Consider the following 25481-nt stretch of genomic DNA (forward strand, 5'->3'; position numbering starts at 1 on the left):
AACAGTTTGTGTTAATAAATTTAAAATTCTGAAAATGAGGGGGGAAGATTTTTACCAAATAACTTTTAGTTTCACGAGGATGTTTCCATGACCACCGGCTTCCGTCTCCGCGCTGGTATCCTACGGGATCTTTGGTGCGGAGACGGAAGCCGGTTACGGAAGTGGGGCCTTAGATTACCCATGAATCTGCCCATGACCTACTATGTCTTTTTCGTCGAGTGGTCTATCTTGCTCGCTGTAGGATCTTCGGTTTGACTGCTTGACTGCGGGAGAAGAATAAAGAACAGAGAGCAGGGAAGGGATAAGACTTTTTGCCTTCCATCGCTGTGAGGAGGTGTTTGGAGATTCACTGTGATGGATGTTTGTGTGGAATTGTGTTAATTGTGTGTGATTTTTTGTTTTGTTTTGTTTTGTTTTGTTATGACTGCAGGAACGAAATTTTGTTTGAACCTATGTTTAAATGACAATAAAAGGCATTCTGATTCTGATTCTGATTGCCTGCCATCACAGTGATGAATGTTGATTCTACTGTGGTGGATGTTTATGTTAAATTCTATAGTGTGTTGTGTTCTTTTGAATTATATGGCTGCATAGTAACTCATTTCAATGCACCTTAATTGGTGCATGAGGCAATTAAATGTGAAACATAGAAACATAGAAAATAGGTGCAGGAGTAGGCCATTCGGCCCTTCGAGCCTGCACCGCCATTCAATATGATCATGGCTGATCATCCAACTCAGTATCCTGTACCTGCCTTCTCACCATACCCCCTGATCCCTTTAGCCACATCTAACTCCCTCTTAAATATAGCCAATGAACTGTGGCCTCAACTACCTTCTGCGGCAGAGAATTCCACAGATTCACCACTCTCTGTGTGAAAAAAGTTTTCCTCATCTCGGTCCTAAAAGATTTCCCCTTTATCCTTAAACTGTGACCCCTTGTTCTGGACTTCCCCAACATCGGGAACAATCTTCCTGTGTGAGCTCCAGATCTTCCTTGAGACCTCCGGGCAACGTAGGAGGTATCTTCAAGGTACCTTCAATGAAACAATGTGTATCCTCAGCTCCAGGTTTACTTCCCCTCCACGTTGATCTTCGAGGAACCACATATTCATCGTATGTCTCGGCAAGATCAGCATTTGGAGTTTAGAAGGATGAGGGGGGGGGGGGGGACCTCATTGAAACGTACCGAATAGTGAAAGGCCTGGATCGAGTTGATGTGGAGAGGATGATTCCACTGGTGGGAGAGTCTAGGACCAGAGGTCACAGCCTCAGAATTAAAGGGCGCTCTTTGAGAAAGGAGATGAGGAGAAACTTCTTTAGTCAGAGAGTAGTTAATCTGTGGGACTCGTTACCACAGAAGGCTGTGGAGGCCAAGTCAGTGGATATTTTTAAGGCAGAGATAGACAATTTCCTGATTAGAAGGGGTGTCAAGAGTCATGGGGAGAAGGCAGGAAAATGGGATTAAGAGGCAGAGATTGGAATGGCGGAATGGGCCGAATGCCACAATTCTACTCCTATAACTTGTGAACATTCTCAGCACATTGATAGATTGGATGTTTCCACGGGTGGGAGAGCCCAGGACCAGAGGTCACGGCCTCAGAATAAAAGGACGTACTCGTTGCCACAGAGGGCGGTGGAGGGCAAGTCAGTGGATATTTTTCAAGGCAGTTATGGGCAGAAATGGGGGAAATGGAAATTGACGCGAAGTGGATGTTTCCACGGGTGGGAGAGTCTAGGACCAGAGGGCACAGCCTCAGAATTAAAGGACGTTCCTTTGGGAAGGAGATGAGGAGAAATTTATTTTATAAAAGAGGGTGGTGAATCTGTGGAATTCTTTGCCACAGAAGACTGTGGGGGCCAAGTCAATGGATACTGTGTTTCTAAGGCAGAGATAGATTCATAGAAACATAGAAATTAGGTGCAGGAGTAGGCCATTCGGCCCTTCGAGCCTGCACCGCCATTCAATATGATCATGGCTGATCATCCAACTCAGTATCCCGTACCTGCCTTCTCTCCATACCCTCTGATCCCCTTAGCCACAAGGGCCACATCTAACTCCCTCTTAAATATAGCCAATGAACTGGCCTCGACTACCCTCTGTGGCAGGGAGTTCCGGAGATTCACCACTCTCTGTGTGAAAAAAGTTCTTCTCATCTCGGTTTGAAATGATTTCCCCCTTATCCTTAAGCTGTGACCCCTTGTCCTGGACTTCCCCAACATCGGGAGCAATCTTCCTGCATCTAGCCTGTCCAACCCCTTAAGAATTTTGTAAGTTTCTATAAGATCCCCTCTCAATCTCCTAAATTCTAGAGAGTATAAATTCTTGACTGGTACAGGGTTTAGGGGTTAGGAGGAGAAGGCAGGGGAATGGGGCTGAGAGGAAAAGACAGATCTGCCGTGGTTCATTGGCGATGGATGGGCCAAATGGCCTAATTCTGCTCCTATCACTTGTGAACTGACTTGTCTCACATGTAACCAATGGTTTGAAGTAGAAACAAGGAACTGCAGATGCTGGTTTATTACCAAAGATAGACACAACGTGCTGGAGTAACTCAGTTGGTCAGGCAGCACTCTCTGGAGAAAAAGGACAGGTGACGTTTCGGGTCGAGACCCTTCCTCAGACTGGAGAGAGAGAGAGAGAGAGAGGTACAGAATGAATGAATGAAAGATGTACAGAACAAAGTGACGATGCTTTAGGAAGGAGGCCATTGTTAGCTGTGGGCTAGGAGAAAACAAGTTACTGACAATGAGACTCGATAAGACGACTGAAGCTGGAACGACTTGGGTGGGGGAGGGATAGACAATAGACAATAGGTGCAGGAGTAGGCCATTCGGCCCTTCGAGCCAGCACCGCCATTCAATGTGATCATGGCTGATCATCCACAATCAGTACCCCGTTCCTGCCTTCTCCCCATATTCTCCCCATATCCCCTATCTTCAAGAGCCCTATCTAGCTCTCTTGATAGTATAATAATAATAATAATAATAATAAATTTTATTTATGGGTGCCTTTCAAGAGTCTCAAGGACACCTTACAAAAATTTAGCAATTAGAGGAAAAACATGTAAGGGGAATGAAATAAATAGTAGAGACATGACTAGTACACAAAGTAAAGACAGAATTCAATTCAAAACACAATATGAGGCAATTCAAGCACAGATGAAAAGGGAGGGGGACATGGGGCTAAGGATAGGCAGAGGTGAAGAGATGTGTCTTGAGGCGGGACTGGAAGATGGTGAGGGACACGGAATTGCGGATCAGTTGGGGGAGGGAGTTCCAGAGCCTGGGAGCTGCCCTGGAGAAGGCTCTGTCCCCAAAACTGCGGAGGTTGGACTTGTGGATGGAGAGGAGACCGGCTGATGTGGATCTAAGTAGTGGATGATAGTATCCAGAGAACCGGCCTCCACCGCCCTCTGAGGCAGAGCATTCCACAGACTCACAATTCTCTGTGTGAAAAAGTATTTCCTCATTTCCGTTCTAAATGGCTTACCCCTTATTCTTAAACTGTGTGTGTGGCCCCTGGTTCTGGACTCCCCCAACATCGGGAACATGTTTCCTGCCTCGAGCGTGTCCAAATTCCCTTAATAATCTTATATGTTTCAATAAGATCTCCTCTCATCCTTCTAAACTACCCCTTATTCTAAAACTGGATACTTTCAAGAGAGGTTACAGAAAAGTGCTGGAGAAACTCAGCGGGTGCAGCAGCATCTATGGAGCGAAGGAAATAGGTAACGTTTCGACCCGAAACGTCAGTCTGAAGAAGGGTTTCGGCCCGAAACGTTACCTATTTCCTTCGCTCCATAGATGCTGCTGCACCCGCTGAGTTTCTCCAGCATTTTTGTGTACCTTCGATTTTCCAGCATCTGCAGTTCCTTCTTGAATACTTTCAAGAGAGAGCTAGATAGGGCTCTTAGGGATAGCGGAGTCAGGGGATATGGGGAGAAGGCAGGAACGAGGTACTGACTGGGGATGATCAGCCATGATCACGTTGAATGGCGATGCTGGCTCGAAGGGCCGAATGGCCTACTCCTGCACCTATTGTCTATTGTATAAATCCCTTCTAAAGATGGAAGGGAGGAGGGGGGGGGGGAATGCAAGGATTACTTGAAGTTAGAGACATCTAAACACACACCACTGAGTTGTAAGCTGCTCAAACGAAATATGAGATGCGATATAAAAAGTTTTGACTTTTTAATTTAATAAGATTATGCCGTTGGTTTAATGTGTAATTTTGATGCTCACTCAATTGAATATTCAACACAATTTAAACACAAAAAAAAAAATCACAATGAAGTCGACATTTTACGGACATTGACGGCAAAAATTACAAGTGTACACTTGAGATCCACCACCACCACCACGAGTCCCCCAGAGAGGGTGGAGGATCGACCTCATCAGGAATTCATCGGCGGGTGGAATTTGTCCCCTTGCGGCCAGGGCTCAGGAACTACGGCAGATCCGTCCCCGCGGCCGATTCGGAGGCACGGCGGAAGGGGAGTTCCGTCCAAAACGTCACCAGTCGGTACGAGGTCCCTGGCCTGAAACGTCACCATTCTGAGTCCCTGACCTGAAACATCACTAGTCTGAATAAGGTTCACCACCTGATAAGTCACTAGTCTGAAATAAGGACCTAATTCACGACCTCTGCCGAGTTTGCCCCTGACTCGTACTCGCAGCATGGTCATTACGAGGTCGTAGGTAGGTCGTGATGCTCGTCGTAGGTACTCGTGTGGCATCAAGTAGGTCGGGGCGTTTTTGTGAAGAAGGGTCCCGACTTGAAATGTCGCCAGTCTGAAGAAGGGTCCCGACACAAAGTATCACATGTCCACGTTCTCCGGAGATGCTGCCTCAGCCGCTGAGTTACTCCGGGATCTTGTGTCCATTTGTGTAAAGCTCCCTGTCTCTGGATCGCAGTCCCAGCTGGACGGGGCCAGCCCCTGGGGCCGGGACGTTAGCTGACGGTCTCCGACAGCTTGTTGAGAGCCTGGGAGAGGGCGGTGACGGTGTCGAGGATCTTCCGCCGGTCGGCCTCCAGTAGCCGCTCGCCGCAGCGCTGGGCGAAGCGGTCGGGGTGCCAGACGGCCCTCTGCTGCCGCAGGTATCGCCGCAGCTCCTCCGCCTGCCCGCGGTCCACGCCGTGAACGATCACCGCCACCATCTCCTCCACCGTGCCCTGCGGGTGGGGCCAGGGGATGTCGGCGTAGGCCAGGCGATCGCCGCCCCCCTCCGGCTCCCCGCCGCGCCCGAACACTTGGGCGCAGCCCTGCTCGTAGCGCTCCTTGCGCCCGCCAGCCTTCGCCGCCGCCTCGCGGCCGGCCCGCTCCTGGTACAGCCGGTGCTCCTCCTCCAGCCTCCGCCGCAGATCCCGCTGCTCCTGCTCCCGCTGCTGCCGCCTCCGCCGCTCCACGGACGGGGCGATGCCCACTCCGGGCCGGGCACGGGCGCGCTTCTCTGCGTATTCCCTCGCCAAACGCTCCGCCCAGCGTTCGTACGTCTGTGGCTCCGGCTCCGGCACATAGTAGTCGTCTGCTCCAGGGGACAAAATACACAACATGGAGAGGTCAGCTTCACGTAGCTGAGACCAGTTTAGTTTAGTTGGGATAAGGTTAGTTGGGATACGATTGCTTGGGATATGTTGGCTGGGATAAGGTTGTTGGGATAAGGTTAGACAATAGGCGCAGGAGTAGGCCATTCGGCCCTTCGATCCAGCACCGCATTCAATGTTAGTTGGGATAAGATTAGTTGGGATAAGGGGGTTAGGATAGGTTGGTTGGGATAAGTTGGTTTGGATAAGTTGGTTGAGATACGGTTAGTTGGGATAAGGTTAGTTGGGATAAGGTGGTTTGAATAAGGTGGTTGGGATAAGTTGGTTGGGATAATCTTAGTTGGGATACGGTTGGTTGGGATAAGGTGGTTGGGATAATCTTAGTTGGGATACGGTTGGTTGGGATAAGGTGGTTGGGATAAGGTTAGTTGGGATACGGTTAGTTGGGATACGGTTAGTTGGGATAAGGTTGGTTGGGATAAGGGTAGTTGGGATACGGTTAGTTGGGATACGGTTAGTTGGGATAAGGTTAGTTGGGATAAGGTTATTTGGGATACGGTTAGTTGGGATACGGTTAGTTGGGCTAAGGTTAGTTGGGCTAAGGTTAGTTGGGATAAGGTTAGTTGGGATAAGGTTAGTTGGGATAAGGTTAGTTGGGATACGGTTAGTTGGGATAAGGTTAGTTGGGATAAGGTTAGTTGGGATAAGGTTATTTGGGATACGGTTAGTTGGGCTAAGGTTAGTTGGGCTAAGGTTAGTTGGGATAAGGTTAGTTGGGATAAGGTTAGTTGGGATAAGGTTAGTTGGGATACGGTTAGTTGGGATACGGTTAGTTGGGATAAGGTGGTTGGGATACGGTTAGTTGGGATACGGTTAGTTGGGATAAGGTTAGTTGGGATAAGGTGGTTGGGATACGGTTAGTTGGGATAAGGTTAGTTGGGATAAGGTTAGTTGGGATACGGTTAGTTGGGATAAGGTTAGTTGGGATAAGGGTAGTTGGGATACGGTTAGTTGGGATACGGTTAGTTGGGATACGGTTAGTTGGGATAAGGTGGTTGGGATAAGGTGGTTGGGATAAGGTGGTTGGGATACGGTTAGTTGGGATAAGGTTAGTTGGGATACGGTTAGTTGGGATACGGTTAGTTGGGATACGGTTAGTTGGGATACGGTTGGTTGGGATAAGGTTAGTTGGGATAAGGTTAGTTGGGATACGGTTAGTTGGGATACGGTTAGTTGGGATACGGTTAGTTGGGATACGGTTAGTTGGGATACGGTTAGTTGGGATACGGTTAGTTGGGATACGGTTAGTTGGGATACGGTTAGTTGGGATACGGTTGGTTGGGATAAGTTGGTTGGGATAAGTTGGTTGGAATAAGGTGGTTGAGATAGGGTTAATTGGGATAGGGTTAATTGGGATAGGGTTATTTGGGATAGGGTTAGTTGGGATAGGGTTAGAGTCATAGAGTGATACAGTCCCTTCGGCCCAACTCCCCCACACCGGCCAACAATATCCCAAATACACTAGTCCCACTTGCCCGCGCTTGGCCCATATCCCTCCAAACCTGTCCTATCCATGTACCTGTCCAACTGTTTCTTAAACGATGGGATAGTCCCAGCCTCAACTACCTCCTCTGGCAGCTCGTTCCATACACCCACCACCCTCTGTGTGGAAAAGTTACCCCTCGGATTCCTATTAAATCTTTTCCCCCTCACCTTGAACCTATGTCCTCTGGTCCTCGATTCCCCTACTCTGGGCAAGGGACTCTGTGCGTCTACCCGATCTATTCCTCTCATGATTTTATACACCTCTATAATGTCTCCCCTCATCCACCTGCGCTCCATGGAATAGAGACCCAGCCTAATCTACCTCTCCCTGTAGCTCACACCCTCTAGTCCTGGCAACATCCTCGTTGGTTGAGACAAGGTGGTTGGGATAGAAACATAGAAACATAGAAATTAGGTGCAGGAGTAGGCCATTCGGCCCTTCGAGCCTGCATCGCCATTTAATATGATCATGGCTGATCATCCAACTCAGTATCCCATACCTGCCTTCTCTCCATACCCTCTGATCCCCTTAGCCACAAGGGCCACATCTAACTCCCTCTTAAATATAGCCAATGAACTGGCCTCGACTACCCTCTGTGGCAGAGAGTTCCAGAGATTCACCACTCTGTGTGTGAAAAAGGTTCTTCTCATCTCGGTATTAAAGGATTTCCCCCTTATCCTTAAGCTGTGACCCCTTGTGCTGGACATCCCCAACATCGGGAGCAATCTTCCTGCATCTAGCCTGTCCAACCCCTTAAGAATTTTGTAAGTTTCTATAAGATCCCCTCTGAATCTCCTAAATTCTAGAGAGTATAAACCAAGTCTATCCAGTCTTTCTTCATAAGACAGTCCTGACATCCCAGGAATCAGTCTGGTGAACCTTCTCTGCACTCCCTCTATGGCAATAATGTCCTTCCTCAGATTTGGAGACCAAAACTGTACGCAATACTCCAGGTGTGGTCTCACCAAGACCCTGTACAACTGCAGTAGAACCTCCCTGCTCCTATACTCAAATCCTTTTGCTATGACAGCTAACATACCATTCGCTTTCTTAACTGCCTGCTGCACCCGCATGCCTACTTTCAATGACTGGTGTACCATGACACCCAGGTCTCGCTGCATCTCCCCTTTTCCTAGTCGGCCACCATTTAGATAATAGTCTGCTTTCCTGTTTTTGCCTCCAAAATGGATAACCTCACATTTATCCACATTATACTGCATCTGCCAAACATTTGCCCACTCACCCAGCCTATCCAAGGTTAGGGATATGGTTGGTTGGGATACGGTTAGTTGGGATAAGCCAGCATTCCTGGGATGTCAGGACTGTCTTATGAAGAAAGACTGGATAGACTTGGTTTATACTCTCTAGAATTTAGGAGATTGAGAGGGGATCTTATAGAAACTTATAAAATTCTTAAGGGGTTGGACAGGCTAGATGCAGGAAGATTGCTCCCGATGTTGGGGAAGTCCAGGACAAGGGGTCACAGCTTAAGGATAAGGGGGAAATCCTTTAAAACCGAGATGAGAAGAACTTTTTTCACACAGAGAGTGGTGAATCTCTGGAACTCTCTGCCACAGAGGGTAGTCGAGGCCACAGTTCATTGGCTATATTTAAGAGGGAGTTAGATGTGGCCCTTGTGGCTAAGGGATCAGAGGGTATGGAGAGAAGGCAGGTACGGGATACTGAGTTGGATGATCAGCCATGATCATATTGAATGGCGGTGCAGGCTCGAAGGGCCGAATGGCCTACTCCTGCACCTAATTTCTATGTTTCTATGTTTAACTTCTATACTCAATGCTCTGATTTATAAAGGCCAGCACACCAAAAGCTTTCTTTACCACCCTATCTACATGAGATTCCACTTTCAGGGAACTGTGCACAGTTATTCCCAGATCCCTCTGTTCACCTGCATTCTTCAATTCCCTACCATTTACCATGTACGTCCTATTTTGATTTGTCCTGCCAAGATGTAGCACCTCACACTTATCAGCATTAAACTCCATCTGCCATCTTTCAGCCCACTCTTCCAGATGGCCTAAATCTCTCTGTAGACTTTGAAAATCTATTTCATTATCCACAAGCCCACCTATCTTAGTATCATAGAAACATAGAAATTAGGTGCAGGAGTAGGCCATTCGGCCCTTCGAGCCTGCACCGCCATTCAATATGATCATGGCTGATCATCCAGTGGTCGTGGTCCATGTGGGGACCAATGACATAGGAAGGACGAGGAAGGAGGATCTGCTGAAGGAGTTTGAGCAGTTAGGGAATAAATTAAAAAGCAGAACCTCGAGGGTACTGATCTCCGGATTGCTACCTGAGCCACGGGCCAAATCGGCGAGGGTACGTAAAATTAAAAAGCTGAATGCGTGGCTCAAAGACTGGTGTGGGAAAAATGGGTTTGGTTTCTTGGGCCACTGGCACCAGTACTGGGACAGGGGGGATCTGTTCTGTAAGGACGGACTTCACCTGAACGGTGCTGGGACTGGGGTCCTGGCAAATCATATAACTAGGGCAGTAGAGAGGTCTTTAAACTAAGTAGCGGGGGGGAGGTATCAAGGGGGGTAATAACGGCAGGGGTAGAGGAAATAGAGCAGGGTATCAGTGGGGAAGCGGAAAATCAAAATGTGACAGGAGGATCCAGAATGTGTGAAGATAAAGCTCTAGATGTAAAAGGGGCAAAAACGAAAAGGAAGGGTAGTAAAAATCATCTGAAAGTGCTTTATCTAAATGCACGGAGTATTCGAAATAAGATAAATGAATTAACGGTGCAATTAAGTATATATAGTTATGATATCGTGGCCATTACGGAGACATGGCTGCAAGTGGATCAGGACTGGGAGTTAAATATAGAGGGGTACTCGACAATTAGAAAAGATAGACAGGAAAGAAAGGGAGGAGGGGTGGCCCTTTTAATAAGAGAGGGAATAACGGCAATAGAGAGGAAGGATATTGCGTTGAAGGATCAGGATAGTGAAACAGCTTGGGTACAGATAGAGAATAACAAGGGGAAAAAAACACTAGTGGGTGTAATTTATAGACCTCCAAATAGCTGTGACGCTGTTAGTCAGAACATAAATCTGCAAATAGTTGACGCATGTAAAAAGGGAACTGCTGTAATCATGGGGGACTTCAATTTTCATATTAATTGGGCAAACCAAACTGGGCAGGGTAGACTAGAGGAAGAGTTTATAGAATGTATTAGAGACGGGTTCCTAGAACAGTATGTCGCAGAACCGACAAGGGGGGAGGCAATCTTGGATCTGGTCCTGTGTAATGAAGCAGGATTAATTAAAAATGTCATAGTTAGGGACTCGTTGGGAACAAGTGACCACAATATGGTCGAATTCCATATTCAAATAGAAGGGGAGCAGGTTGAAACTCAGGCTAGGGTGCTTAGTCTAAATAAGGGGGATTATGAAGGTATGAGGACTGAGCTGATCAAAGTTGACTGGGATAGCAGACTCAAGAATAAGACGGTACATGAGCAGTGGTGTACGTTTAAGGATCTACTGTATAACCTTCAAGAAAAATTTATTCCTATGAAGAAAAAAAGGGGTAAGGGTAAGAACAGTCAGCCATGGCTCAGTAAAACTATAAAGGATAGTATTCGGCTGAATGGCAAGGGCATATAAGGTAGCCAGAGATAGTGGGAGGGCAGAGGATTGGGAAGCATTTAAAGGTCAGCAAAAAATAACTAAGAGATTAATTAAGACGGGGAGAATAGACTATGAAAGGAATTTAGCGAACAACATAAAAACTAATAGTAAGAGTTTTTATAGCTATATAAAAAGAAAAAGGGTGGCTAAGGTGAACGTTGGTCCATTGGAGGGTGAGACTGGAGAGTTGTTGGTGGGGAACATGGAAATGGCAAAGGCATTAAACGAGTATTTTGTATCAGTCTTCACCATAGAAGACACAAAAAATATTCCAACGCTGGATAAACAGGGGGCGGTAGGAATGGAGGAGCTAAATACTATTAAGATCACCAAGGAGGTGGTATTAGGGAAATTAATGAGACTGAAGGAGGATAAATCCCCTGGGCCTGATGGATTACATCCAAGGGTCTTGAGGGAGATAGCGGTGGGGATTGTGGATGCATTGGTGATAATTTTCCAAAACTCCCTGGAGGCAGGAACGGTCCCAGTGGATTGGAAAATGGCCAATGTAACACCTATATTTAAAAAAGGAAGTAAACAGAAGGCGGGTAACTATAGACCGGTTAGTCTAACATCGGTGGTGGGTAAAATGTTAGAGACAATTATTAAAGAAACACTAACGGGGCACTTGGATAAACATGACTTCATCGGACAGAACCAGCATGGTTTTGTGAAGGGGAAGTCCTGTTTAACGAATCTGCTCGAATTCTTTGAGGAAGTAACAACCCGGGTGGATAAAGGGGAACCGGTGGATGTGGTATACTTGGACTTCCAAAAGGCTTTTGACAAGGTGCCACATAAGAGACTATTGCTAAAAATAAAAAATTATGGGATTGGGGGTAATATATTAGCATGGGTAGAGGATTGGCTAACAAATAGGAAGCAGAGAGTGGGGATAAATGGTTCATACTCGGGATGGCAACCGGTAACTAGCGGGGTTCCGCAAGGGTCGGTGCTGGGACCCCAGTTGTTCACAATTTATATAAATGATTTGGAGGAGGGAACCAAGTGTAATATATCAAAATTTGCAGGACGATACAAAAATGGGAGGAAAAGTAGGGGATGAGGAGGATAGGAAGAGTCTGCAAAAGGATATAGATAAGCTAGGTGAGTGGGCAACAACTTGGCAGATGAAATTTAATACTAATAAATGTGAAGTCATTCACTTTGGGAAAAAAAATGATAGGGCAAGTTATTTTCTAAATGAGGAGGAGCTGCGTTGTAATGCAACGCAAAGGGATCTAGGGGTATTAGTACATGAATCACTAAAAGTTAGTATGCAGGTGCAGCAAGCAATCAGGAAGGCCAATGGAGTTTTGGCCTTTATTGCTAGGGGGATTGAGTATAAAAACACGGAGGTCTTGCTGCAGCTGTACACAGTATTAGTGAGACCACATTTGGAATACTGTGTACAGTTCTGGGGTCCATACTTAAGAAAGGATGTACTAGCCCTGGAGGCAGTGCAGCGAAGGTTTACAAGATTAATTCCTGCAATGAGGGGATTGACATATGAGGAAAGGTTAAGTAGGCTGGAACTCTACTCTTTGGAGTTTAGAAGAATGAGAGGCGATCTCATTGAAACATATAAGATCGTGAGGGGCCTTGATCGGGTGGATGCACCGAGGATGTTCCCAATGATCGGGGAAACTAGAACTAGGGGACATAGTCGCAGAATAAGGGGGGGCTCTTTTAAAACTGAGATGAGGAAGAACTTCTTCACCCAGAGGGTGGTTAATTTATGGAATTCACTGCCCCAGGGAGCAGTGGAAGCAGAAACGTTAAATATATTTAAGTCTAAAATAGATGGTTTTTTAGCTGCAAAGGGGATAAGGGGCTACGGGGAGAGGGCAGGGATATGGACCTAGGTATGGTTAGTATAGTAAGACCTGAGTGATCTCCTGGACAAGTGTCGATCGCCTGGATTGGGGTCGGAGAGGAATTTCCCGGATTTTTTTCCCGAATTGGACCTGGGTTTTTATCCGTTTTTTTGCCTCCCCCAGGAGATCACGCGGTTCTTGGGGTGGAGAGGGGTGATAGCGGTATAAAGGGGAGGGTAGTGTCTTGTGTTCTGTGTCTTGTGTCTACTGTTTGTGGGTAAGTGTGTCTGTTTAGTGTTCAGCCATGAGCGAATGGCGGTGCGGGCTCGACGGACCTGGTGGTCTACTCTCGCACCTACTTTCTATGTTTCTATGTTTCTAACTCAGTATCCCGTACCTGCCTTCTCTCCATACCCTCTGATCCCCTTAGCCACAAGGGCCACATCTAACTCCCTCTTAAATATAGCCAATGAACTGGCCTCGACTACCCTCTGTGGCAGAGAGTTCCAGAGATTCACCACTCTTTGTGTGAAAAAAGTTCTTCTCATCTCGGTTTTAAAGGATTTCCCCCTTATCCTTAAGCTGTGACCCCTTGTCCTGGACTTCCCCAACATCGGGAGCAATCTTCCTGCATCTGCCCTGTCCAACCCCTTAAGAATTTTGTAAGTTCCTGCATGCCCACTTTCAATGACTGGTGTACCATGACACCCAGGTCTCGCTGCATCTCCCCTTTTCCTAGTCGGCCACCATTTAGATAATAGTCTGCTTTGCTGTTTTTGCCACCAAAGTGGATAACCTCACATTTATCCACATTATACTGCATCTGCCAAACATTTGCCCACTCACCCAGCCTATCCAAGTCACCTTGCAGTCTCCTAGCATCCTCCTCACAGCTAACACTGCCCCCCAGCTTAGTGTCATCCGCAAACTTGGAGATATTGCCTTCAATTCCCTCATCCAGATCATTAATATATATTGTAAATAGCTGGGGTCCCAGCACTGAGCCTTGCGGTACCCCACTAGTCTTACTAATCCAATTTACCACACCATCATCCAGATGATTGATGTAGATGACCAAATAACAGTGGACCCAACACAGATCCCTGTGGCACCCCACTAGTCACTGGCTAGTCGTTGCAGAGGAAGCAGAATTTCAAAATGCTCGTCACCTCAGTCACGGAGATATCTCAGTCTCGAAGCTTCTCACCTTCGTAACGACCGTACGACTGGTAAAACTCGTCCTCGCATTCGCCGAACAGCTTGCTGTACCACTCCCCGTCGGCGCGGCCCGTCCCTGCTTCGGTCGAAGGCTCGCCCACCGTCACTGCGTGCTGCTGGGAGGTTCGAAGGAGAGAAGTCTGAGTCTCCACAGCTGTACAGTCTCAAGAAGGGTCTCGACCCGAGACGTCACCCATTCCTTCTCCCCAGAGATGCCGCATGTTCCCCCTGAGTTACTCCAGCATTTTAGACAATAGACAATAGGCGCAGGAGGAGGCCATTTGGCCCTTCGAGCCAGCACCGCCATTCAATGTGATCATGGCTGATCATCCCCAATCAGTGCCCCGTTCCTGCTTTCTCCCCCATATCCCCTCACTCAACTATCTTTAAGAGCCCTATCTAGCTCTCTCTTGAAAGTATCTTAAAGCACACGGTATTGGGGGTTCAGTATTGATGTGGATAGAGAACTGGCTGGCAGACAGGAAGCAAAGAGTAGGAGTAAACGGGTCCTTTTCACAATGGCAGGCAGTGACTAGTGGGGTACCGCAAGCCTCAGTGCTGGGACCCCAGCTATTTACAATATATATTAATGATTTGGACAAGGGAATTGAATGCAACATCTCAAGTTTGCGGATGACACGAAGCTGGGGGGCAGTGTTAGCTGTGAGGAGGATGCTAGGAGGCTGTAAGCTGACTTGGATAGGCTGGGTGAGTGGGCAAATGCATGGCAGATGCAGTATAATGTGGATAAATGTGAGGTTATCCACTTTGGTGGCAAAAACAGGAAAGTAGATAATTATCTGAATGGTGGCCGATTAGGAAAGGGGGAGATGCAACGAGACCTGGGTGTCATGGTACACCAGTCATTAAAAGTAGGCATGCAGGTGCAGCAGGCAGTGAAGAAGGCGAATGGTATGTTAGCATTCATAGCAAAAGGATTTGAGTATAAGAGCAGGGAGGTTCTACTGCAGTTGTACAGGGTCTTGGTGAGACCACACCTGGAGTATTGCGTACAGTTTTGGTCTCCTAATCTGAGGAAAGACATTCTTGCCATAGAGGGAGTACAGAGAAGGTTCACCAGACTGATTCCTGGGATGTCAGGACTTTCATATGAAGAAAGACTGGATAGACTCGGTTTGTACTCGCTAGAATTTAGAAGATTGAGGGGGGATCTTATAGAAACGTACAAAATTCTTAAGGGATTGGACAGGCTAGATGCAGGAAGATTGTTCCCGATGTTGGGGAAGTCCAGAACAAGGGGTCACAGTTTAAGGATAAAGGGGAAATATTTTAGGACCGAGATGAGGAAAACTTTTTTCACACAGAGAGTGGTGAATCTGTGGAATTCTCTGCCGCAGAAGGTAGTTGAGGTCACAGTTCATTGGCTATATTTAAGAGGGAGTTAGATGTGGCCCTTGTGGCTAAAGGGATCGGGGGTATGGAGAGAAGGCAGGTACAGGATACTGAGTTGGATGATCAGCCATGATCATATTGAATGGCAGTGCAGGCTCGAAGGGCCGAATAGCCTACTCCTGCACCTATTTTCTATGTTTCTATGTTTCTATCCAGAGAACCGGCCTCCACCGCCCTCCAAGGCAGAGAATTCCACAGACTCACAACTCTCTGAGTGAAAACGTGTTTCCTCGTCTCCGTTCTAAATGGCTTACCCCTTATTCTTAAACTGTGTGTGGCCCCTGGTTCATGTAAATAGATGTATTTATTGAAATCATATTCTATGTCGCTCTTCCAGGGAGATGCTAACTGCATTTCGTCGTCTCTGTACTATACACTGACAATAACAATTAAAGTTGAATCTGAATCTGAATCTGGTCTCCGCCAAACATCGGGTACATGTTTCCTGCCTCTAGCGTGTCCAAACCCTTAATAATCTTACATGTTTCAATAAGATTCCCTCTCATCCTTCTAAACTCCAGAGTATACAAGCCCAGCCGCTCCATTCTCTCAGCATATGACAGTCCCGCCATCCCAGGAAGTAACCTGGTGAACCTACGCTGCACTCCCTCAATAGCAAGAATGTCCTCCCTCAAATTAGGGGACCAAAACTGCACACAATACTCCAGGTGTTGTCTCACTCTTATATAGACATAGACATAGAAATTAGGTGCAGGAGTAGGCCATTTGGACCTTCGAGCCTGCACCGCCATTCAATATGATCATGGCTGATCATCCAACTCAGTATCCCGTACCTGCCTTCTCTCCATACCCTCTGATCCCCTTAGCCACAAGGGCCACATCTAACTCCCTCTTAAATATAGCCAATGAACTGGCCTCGACTACCCTCTGTGGCAGAGAGTTCCAGAGATTCACCACTCTCTGTGTGAAAAAAGTTCTTCTCATCTCGGTTTTAAAGGATTTCCCCCTTATCCTTAAGCTGTGACCCCTTGTCCTGGACTTCCCCAACATCGGGAGCAATCTTCCTGCATCTAGCCTGTCCAACCCCTTAAGAATTTTATAAGTTTCTATAAGATCCCCTCTCAATCTCCTAAATTCTACAGAGTATAAACCAAGTCTATCCAGTCTTTCTTTATAAGACAGTCCTGACATCCCAGGAATCAGTCTGGTGAACCTTCTCTGCACTCCCTCTATGGCAATAATGTCCTTCCTCAGATTTGGAGACCAAAACTGTACGCAATACTCCAGGGGTGGTCTCACCAAGACCCTGTACAACTGCAGTAGAACCTCCCTGCTCCTATACTCAAATCCTTTTGCTATGTTTCAATAAGATACCCTCTCATCCTTCTAAATTGCTTCCAACACATTCAGACCCAGTGAGAAAGTTGGCAACCCTACCTCCAGGGGTCATGCTCACCTGATGCCTCGACCTTGACCTGAGTATTTCTCTTGGAGTGACCCCATCGTCATTCAGCAAGTCCATGGCTGCCGGGCAACACTTCACCAAAGGCACCACCAGGTCCTCGTCGGCTGGGAAGGAACAAGACCATGTCACCTTAGTCAACCGAGCTCCTCCCCGAATCGATCTCAGAGCGATAGATTCTTGTTTGGTGCGTGTGTTTAGTTTCGAGATACAGCCCGACCAGCCGATCCCGATTTTGACTAACACCATCCCACACCCACTCGGGTCGAGACCCTTCTTCAGACCCATATCTGAGGAAGGACATTATTGCCATGGAGGGAGTGCAGAGAAGGTTCACCAGACTGATTCCTGGGATGTCAGGACTGTCTTATGAAGAAAGACTGGATAGACTTGGTTTATACTCTCTAGAATTTAGGAGATTGAGAGGGGATCTTATAGAAACTTACAAAATTCTTAAGGGGTTGGACAGGCTAGATGCAGGAAGATTGCTCCCGATGTTGGGGAAGTCCAGGACAAGGGGTCACAGCTTAAGGATAAGGGGGAAATCCTTTAAAACCGAGATGAGAAGAACTTTTTTCACACAGAGAGTGGTGAATCTCTGGAACTCTCTGCCACAGAGTGTAGTCGAGGCCAGTTCATTGGCTATATTTAAGAGGGAGTTAGATGTGGTCCTTGTGGCTAAGGGGATAGAAACATAGAAACATAGAAATTAGGTGCAGGAGTAGGCCATTCGGCCCTTCGAGCCTGCACCGCCATTCAATATGATCATGGCTGAGGGTATGGAGAGAAGGGATCAGAGGGTATGGAGAGAAGGCAGGTACGGGATACTGAGTTGGATGATCAGCCATGATCATATTGAACGGCGGTGTAGGCTCGAAGGGCCGAATGGCCTACTCCTGCACCTAATTTCTATGTTTCTATGTTTCTATGTTTCAGACTGTCATATACTGAGAGAATGGAGCGGCTGGGCTTGTACACTCTGGAGTTTAGAAGGATGAGAGGGAATCTTATTGAAACATATAAGAGTATTAAGGGTTTGGACACGCTGGAGGCAGGAAACATGTTCCCGATGTTGGGGGAGTCCAGAACCAGGGGCCACACAGTTTAAGAATAAGTGTAAGCCATTTAGAAGATGAGGAAACACTTTTTCACACAGAGAACTCTCAGAGTCTGTGGAATTCTCTGCCTCAGAGGGCGGTGGAGGCCGGTTCTCTGGATGCTTTCAAGAGAGAGCTAGATAGGGCTCTTAAAGATAGCAGAGTCAGAGGATATGGGGAGAAGGCAGGAACGGGGTACTGATTGTGGCCCTTGTGGCTAAAGGGATCAGGGGGTATGGAGAGAAGGCAGGTACGGGATACTGAGTTGGATGATCAGCCATGATCATATTGAATGGTGGTGGATGCTTGTAGGGCCGAATGGCCTACTCCTGCACCTATTTTCTATGTATCTATACGGCCTGCGGACTTTGGGAGCCGCGGACTCCGGTAGGAGGGGGCCGACTCGGATGCCCAGGCCGCTGAGGACGTCCCCCAGCCCCGACGTCGGACTTACATCGCCCCGGCGAGCGGGCCTGAACATCGGGCCGCCTGTAGCGGTGACTGCGGAGGGCTCGGGGAGGCCCCGACCACGGGTGAACATTGGGGAACATTAGAGGAAGAGGACTGTACTTTGGTGCCTTCCCTCACAGTAGGTATGTTGCAAAGCCTACCTGAAGCGTCGCTGAAAATCTGTCGTTGCGGGTGTGCGCGATTTTGGCGCCGTTTAGAAGCGGGCGGGTTTAAAACGCGATTTTCTCTAGGCTGTTCAAATCGAAGATGTTCAGCCTAGTTAATTATTAACGAAAAATCGCTGGAAGACCCCGTCGCAAAAGCTATTATTAGTTTTAAAGGCCTCGTATAATAGTTATAGTAGTTTAAAAATCAATCTCTAAACCCGCGACCACCAGCAACCGCAGGGTCTCATAGAGCAAATAATAGAAGGTAAGCTGTATATTTTTACATTAAAAAGGGCTTCTAAAGATCCCTTTATACAAAGTTTAATATTGCGAGTAGCTCATTTTGGGCCCATTATATCCCGCAGTATTTTTCTGGGCATTTGGGGGCACAAATCTACCGCAATGTGAACGTTCTAAACCAGCGCGTTCACAGGATCCCACTAGAAAGCTGATTTAAATGGGCATTTATTTACAGCAATTGAACACTGAATTCCTTCCATTTGGCCTATAAATTAATGTAAATAAGATTTAAAAATCATGTTTTATTGTGAATTATTTATGAATATTATTTGGACACTTAGGCTATTTAAAAATGTTAATCATTTATTAAGAAATGGATAGATGTTTAGATCTAGTAATTGAAGTCTGAAATTAGCTACAATTGGGTAACTAACTAATTATATGCTTTAATTTCAGGTCATCCAAGTAAGATTATTTTATATTTGTTTCAGAATGCTTCAATCTACGATAACTGAAAATTTCATTCAGTTCTCTTAATTTTTAAGAAGGTTATGGGCTTTTGACTGCACACGATCACAGCTTTTTTGTTATGTCCATAGAAAATCAATAGGGAACAAGATGCTCATTTCCGAGTATGAAAATGGCCATAACTTTTTTTTTTGTTTTTGTTTATTTTATTAGAAGTTAATACCATATAACCATATAACAATTACAGCACGGAAACAGGCCATCTCGGCCCTACAAGTCCGTGCCGAACAACTTTTTTCCCTTAGTCCCACCTGCCTGCACTCATACCATAACCCTCCATTCCCTTCTCATATACAATACTATTACAATACAATACAATACAATACAATTCAATTTATTGTCATTTGGACCCCTTGAGGTCCAAACGAAATGTCGTTTCATATGCCTATCCAATTTATTCAATACCATATTTCATCCATATGCCTATCCAATTTATTATTAAATGATACCAACGAACCTGCCGCCACCACTTCCACTGGAAGCTCATTCCACACCACTACCACTCTCTGAGTAAAGAAGTTCCCCCTCATGTTACCCCTAAACTTCTGTCCCTTAATTCTGAAGTCATGTCCTCTTGTTTGAATCTTCCCTATTCTCAAAGGGAAAAGCTTGATCACATCAACTCTGTCTATCCCTCTCATCATTTTAAAGACCTCTATCAAGTCCCCCCTTAACCTTCTGCGCTCCAGAGAATAAAGACCTAACTTATTCAACCTATCTCTGTAACTTAGTTGTTGAAACCCAGGCAACATTCTAGTAATACATTCTAGTAATACAATACAAAACAATACAGTGGCACCTAATTTTAGGTGCCAACTATGTCATACCGTAATCCATTCCATGTACAACCTCTAGTTTTATGTTATGAGTAAGCAAGACAAGAAAAAGAAAACAATCGAAAGGGGAAAGAGTGGAAAAATAGATGGTAGAAAGTAGAAAAATGTGAAGTGTGTATATAGAGTGTCCAGCTTTAAGTTTCTGGGCACTCACATTTCAGAAGACCTCACATGGTCCACAAACACCGCCGCGCTGGTCAAGAAGGCACAGCAACGACTGTTCTTCCTGAGGACATTAAAAAAGACTGGTCTGCCCCAACAGCTGCTGACAACGTTCTACCGCTGCACCACAGAGAGCATACTAACGTATGGCATCTCTGTGTGGTATCTCAGCTGCACGGAGGTGGAGAGGAGAGCTCTTCAGCGCGTCGTCAACAGAGCCCAGCGGATCATCGGGACAGAGCTACCAGCCTTGGAGGGCATCTACCACATGCGGTGCCTCAGGAAGGCCCTCAGCATCCATAAGGACTCATCACACCCCTGCCACGGTCTGTTTCAACTACTTCCCTCCGGCAGACGTTACAAGGCCTTCTACGCCCGAACCTCCAGACTCAGGAACAGTTTCATCCCAAGAGCTATAGCGGCTCTGAACCGGCCCCCCACACCCACCCCCTTTGGACAGTCTCCCTCAGATGGTCACGTCAATCATTTCAGCGTGCTTATTGATGTATTATATTTAGTTACCTCGCTTGTACATCAGTGGAGCTGAACACTAAATCTCGTCGCACTGACGTGCAATGACAATAAAAGATATATTATTATTATTATTATTATAAAAAATAAAAATTAAAAAATAAAATAAAAAAGAAAAGGTGGAAAGTAGAAATAGAAGAGAAGGCCCCTTAAAAGAGAATTTTTCAAATCTATATTCGGAGATGTAGATCTATCCACGTAACATTTTAAATACTTGAGATATGAAAGTAAATTAGGTGTCAAATTAAACTTATTTTTATGCTTTATCTGATGGGATAAATTACAGACTTGATTTTTTAAATCTCAAAATGTTGTGACATTGCTACTGTTTCACTGTGTCGACTGGCACATGTGACAAATAAATGTATCTTGTATGCCAGCTCCAGCTTACCTTGCTCTCCCCTCCTGAGGGCCACACGGGCGGCCAGATGCAGCGGAGTGTTCCCCTTGGCGTCCCGGCTCGCGGGGTCGGCTCCGCGCCGCAGCAGCAACCTGGCAGCGGCGGCCCCCTCGCTCCGCCGGCAGGCCACGTGCAGCGGGCTGCGGCCCTTGCCGCCCCTGAAGGACACCCCCAGCTGCGGGTGACGGCGCAGGTAGGCCCGCAACTTGCTGGTGTCGCCCTCAGCCGCGTAGCGCAGCACCTTCCTCTGCTGCCTCGTGGCCATGGCAGCGGCCCACCACCCCCTGTCACGGTCAAAAACACAAAGCCAACGTCAATCGTTAACCCCTTCACTGCCAAATGTGGCGACACACATAGAAACATACAAAATAGGTGCAGGAGGAGGCCATTCGGCCCTTCGAGCCAGCACCGCCATTCATTGTGATCATGGCTGATCATCCCCAATCAATAACCCGTGCCTGCTTTCTCCCCATATCATAGAAACATAGAAACATAGAAATTAGGTGCAGGAGTAGGCCATTCGGCCCTTCGAGCCTGCACCGCCATTCAATATGATCATGGCTGATCATCCAACTCAGTATCCCATACCTGCCTTCTCTCCATACCCCCTGATCCCCTTAGCCACAAGGGCCACATCTAACTCCCTCTTAAATATAGCCAATGAACTGTGGCCTCGACTACCCTCTGTGGCAGGGAGTTCCAGAGATTCACCACTCTCTGTGTGAAAAAAGTTATTCTCATCTCGGTTTTAAAGGATTTCCCCCTTATCCTTAAGCTGTGACCCCTTGTCCCGGACTTCCCCAACATCGGGAGCAATCTTCCTGCATCTAGCCTGTCCAACCCCTTAAGAATTTTGTAAGTTTCTATAAGATCCCCTCTCAATCTCCTAAATTCTAGAGAGTATAAACCAAGTCTATCCAGTCTTTCTTCATAAGACAGTCCTGACATCCCAGGAATCAGTCTGGTGAACCTTCTCTGCACTCCCTCTATGGCAATAATGTCCTTCCTCAGATTTGGAGACCAAAACTGTACGCAATACTCCAGGTGTGGTCTCACCAAGACCCTGTACAACTGCAGTAGAACCTCCCTGCTCCTATACTCAAATCCTTTTGCTATGAAAGCTAACATACCATTCGCTTTCTTCACTGCCTGCTGCACCTGCATGCCCACTTTCAATGACTGGTGTACCATGACACCCAGGTCTCGCTGCATCTCCCCTTTTCCTAGTCGGCCACCATTTAAATAATAGTCTGCTTTCCTGTTTTTGCCAAGGGAAGAAGGGTCTTTTGTGGAATAAGAATTATGATGTGAAGTGGGAAAGAGTGCAGAAAAGATTTGCTTAGATGTTGCCAGGACTTGAGTCCCTGAGCTATAGGAAGGAGCTGGGCAGGCTCGGATTTTATTCCTTGGAGCACTGGTGATCTTATGGAGGTGCATAAGATCTTGAGGGGCATAGATCGGGTCTCTTATCCAGAGTGGGGTGACCGAGTTACTCCAGCATTTTGTGTCTTTTATTTTGGTAAAGCAGCATCTTCAGTTCCTTAGCTCTACACTCAACAAAGTATGACTTTCAAAAGGAAAATGGATAAACGGTTGTACAACAATTTTTCATCAAATTCTCTTTATCTGTTTTAAAGGGGTCAAGGAAAGAGCATTCACGTCGCGGCCCTGTTTCCACCAATCTTTCCACCACCACGCACAAGAAGCACAAGACAGACACCATTGTGTGCAGATGCTGAGAAGTGTGTTCAGGTCTGGCCGAACAACTCCTGATCTTGTGTGTGGACTCGATAAGAAGATGTGATTTAATGGAAGGATTTTGCACAATACTGCAAATGCGGTCAGACCAACGTGAACCAACCCCATACACACAGAGACACACACACTCTTATTCACATTGACACAAACTCACACCAACACATACAGGCACACTCACATACAGACACACTCACACACACTCAAACACGGACACTCACATTCACACACTGACACATTTTCACACAGACACATTCACACACAGATACACTCACATTCACACACTCACACACTGACACATTCTCACACAGACACACTCATTCACACACTCACTCTCATATACTGACACATTCTCACACATTCACACACAGACACACACTCACACGCAGGCACGCACTCACACACAGACACACACAGACACACGCAGGCACGCACTCACACACAGACACACACTCACACACACTCACACGCAGACACACTCACACACAGGCACACACTCACACAGACACATTCACACTCACATACAGACACACACAGACACACACTCACACACACATTCACACTCACACAGACACACACACACATTCACATAGACACATACTCAGACACGGACACACACTCACACAGACACACACAGACACACATTCACACACAGCCACACACTCACACATAGACACATTCACACTCACACACACACACATTCACATACAGACACACACTCAGACACACACTCACATACAGACACACACATTCACAAACTCACACATTCACATACAGACACATAGACACACATTCAAACACACTCACAGACACACACTCACATACAGATACACACTCACACAGACACACACTCACACACACACAATCCGACACACACTCACACGTAGGGACACACACTCACACAGCCACACACTCACGCAGGCACACACTCACACAGACACATTCTCACACACTCACACAGACACACATTCTCACACACACGCAGGCACACACTCACACACATTCACACAGCCACAGATGCACACATTCACACTCACGTAGACACACACACACACACACAATCCGACACACACACACGTAGGGACACACTCTCACACAGCCACACACTCACACAGACACACTCACACAGACACACACACTCACGCAGGCACACACACTCACAGACACATTCTCACACACTCACACAGACACATTCTCACACACACGCAGGCACACACTCACACACATTCACACAGCCACAGATGCACACATTCACACTCACGTAGACACACACACTCACACAGACACATTCTCAACAACACAAGGCCCAGCAGTTCACCCCCAGCCACATTGTGGATTGCAAAGGGAGCAATGCTGACTGACACAAGAGGAAGATCTCACCCCCCCCCCTTTGTCAAAATGAACACTTTAAGTTCCCAGAAATAAACAGGGAGCAACAATATCAAAACGACAACAGAGCAAAACTAATAAATAAAGAGGTGGATAAAAAATCTGTTGCTACCTGCTGCCCCCAAGGGGAAGTGTTTGAGAGCAGGACTGGTGCACTACTGAGCAAAGCCTGAATGAAACTCTCATGAACAACAGTTCCAGTCAGGAAGCAGAACTCAGACAACCCAGAACTGAACTACTCTGAGCAATCTTGGTTTCTTGGTCTCCCCAAAATATCAATCAATCAATCAAGCACTTTATTCATCCCCGAGGGGCAATTTAAAGGGCGCATTACATAGCAATGTTACAAAATTTTGAGATTTAAAAATCAAGTTTGCAATTTATCCCATCAGATAAAGCATAAAAAGAAGTTTAATTTGACACCTAATTCACTTTCATATCTCAAGTATTTAAAACGTTATGGCCATTTTCATACTGGGAAATGAGCATCTTGTTCCCTATTGATTTTCTATGGACATAACAAAAAAGCTGTGATCGCGTGCAGTCAAAAGCCCATAACCTTCTTAAAAATTAAGAGAACTGAATGAAATTTTCAGTTATCATAGATTGAAGCATTCTGAAACAAATATAAAATAATCTTACTTGCATGACCTGAAATTAAAGCATATAATTAGTTAGTTACCTAATTGTAGCTAATTTCAGACTTCAATTACTAGATCTAAACATCTATCCATTTCTTAATAAATGATTAACATTTTTAAATAGCCTAAATGTCCAAATAATATTCACAAATAATTCACAATAAAACATGATTTTTAAATCTCATTTACATTAATTTATAGACCAAATGGAAGGAATTTAGTGTTCAATTGCTGTAAATAAATGCCCATTTTAAATCAGCTTTCCAGTGGGTTCCTGTGAACGCGCTGGTTTAGAACGTTCACATTGCGGTAGATTTGTGCCCCAAATGCCCAGAAAAATACTGCGGGATATAATGGGCTCAAATGAGCTACTCGCAATATTAAACTTTGTATAAAGGGATCTTTAGAAGCCCTTTTTAATGTAAAAATATACAGCTTACCTTCTATTATTTGCTTTATGAGACCTTGCGGTTGCTGGTGGTCGCGGGTTTAGAGATTGATTTTTAAACTACTATAACTATTATACGAGGCCTTTAAAACTAATAATAGCTTTTGCGACGGGGTCTTTCAGCGATTTTTCGTTAATAATTTAACTAGGCTGAACATCTTCGATTTGAACAGCCTAGAGAAAATCGCGTTTTAAACCCGCCCCCCTCTAAACG

The 25481-nt window shown here is 46.1% G+C and overlaps 1 protein-coding gene across 2 annotated transcripts; it reads right to left on the bottom strand.

The window, feature by feature from the left end:
- Positions 1 to 4880: 4880 nt before the first annotated feature.
- Positions 4881 to 24304, bottom strand: nfkbil1 (NFKB inhibitor like 1). 2 transcript variants are annotated; one of them, XM_033047366.1, is made up of 5 exons: positions 24291 to 24304; positions 21026 to 21318; positions 16618 to 16730; positions 13777 to 13900; positions 4881 to 5528 (listed from the first exon to the last, which is right to left on the bottom strand). In XM_033047366.1, exons 2-5 carry the CDS (start codon positions 21297 to 21299, stop codon positions 4954 to 4956), a joined length of 1086 nt encoding a protein of 361 aa, XP_032903257.1. In that variant the 5' UTR covers positions 21300 to 21318; positions 24291 to 24304; the 3' UTR covers positions 4881 to 4953. The 2 variants fall into 2 exon arrangements, with proteins under 2 accessions (XP_032903257.1, XP_032903256.1); XM_033047365.1 differs by having other exon boundaries at positions 13777 to 13903.
- Positions 24305 to 25481: the final 1177 nt, after the last annotated feature.

This window comes from Amblyraja radiata, chromosome 30 (genome assembly GCF_010909765.2).
Source record: "Amblyraja radiata isolate CabotCenter1 chromosome 30, sAmbRad1.1.pri, whole genome shotgun sequence".
NCBI classification, from domain to species: domain Eukaryota; kingdom Metazoa; phylum Chordata; class Chondrichthyes; order Rajiformes; family Rajidae; genus Amblyraja; species Amblyraja radiata.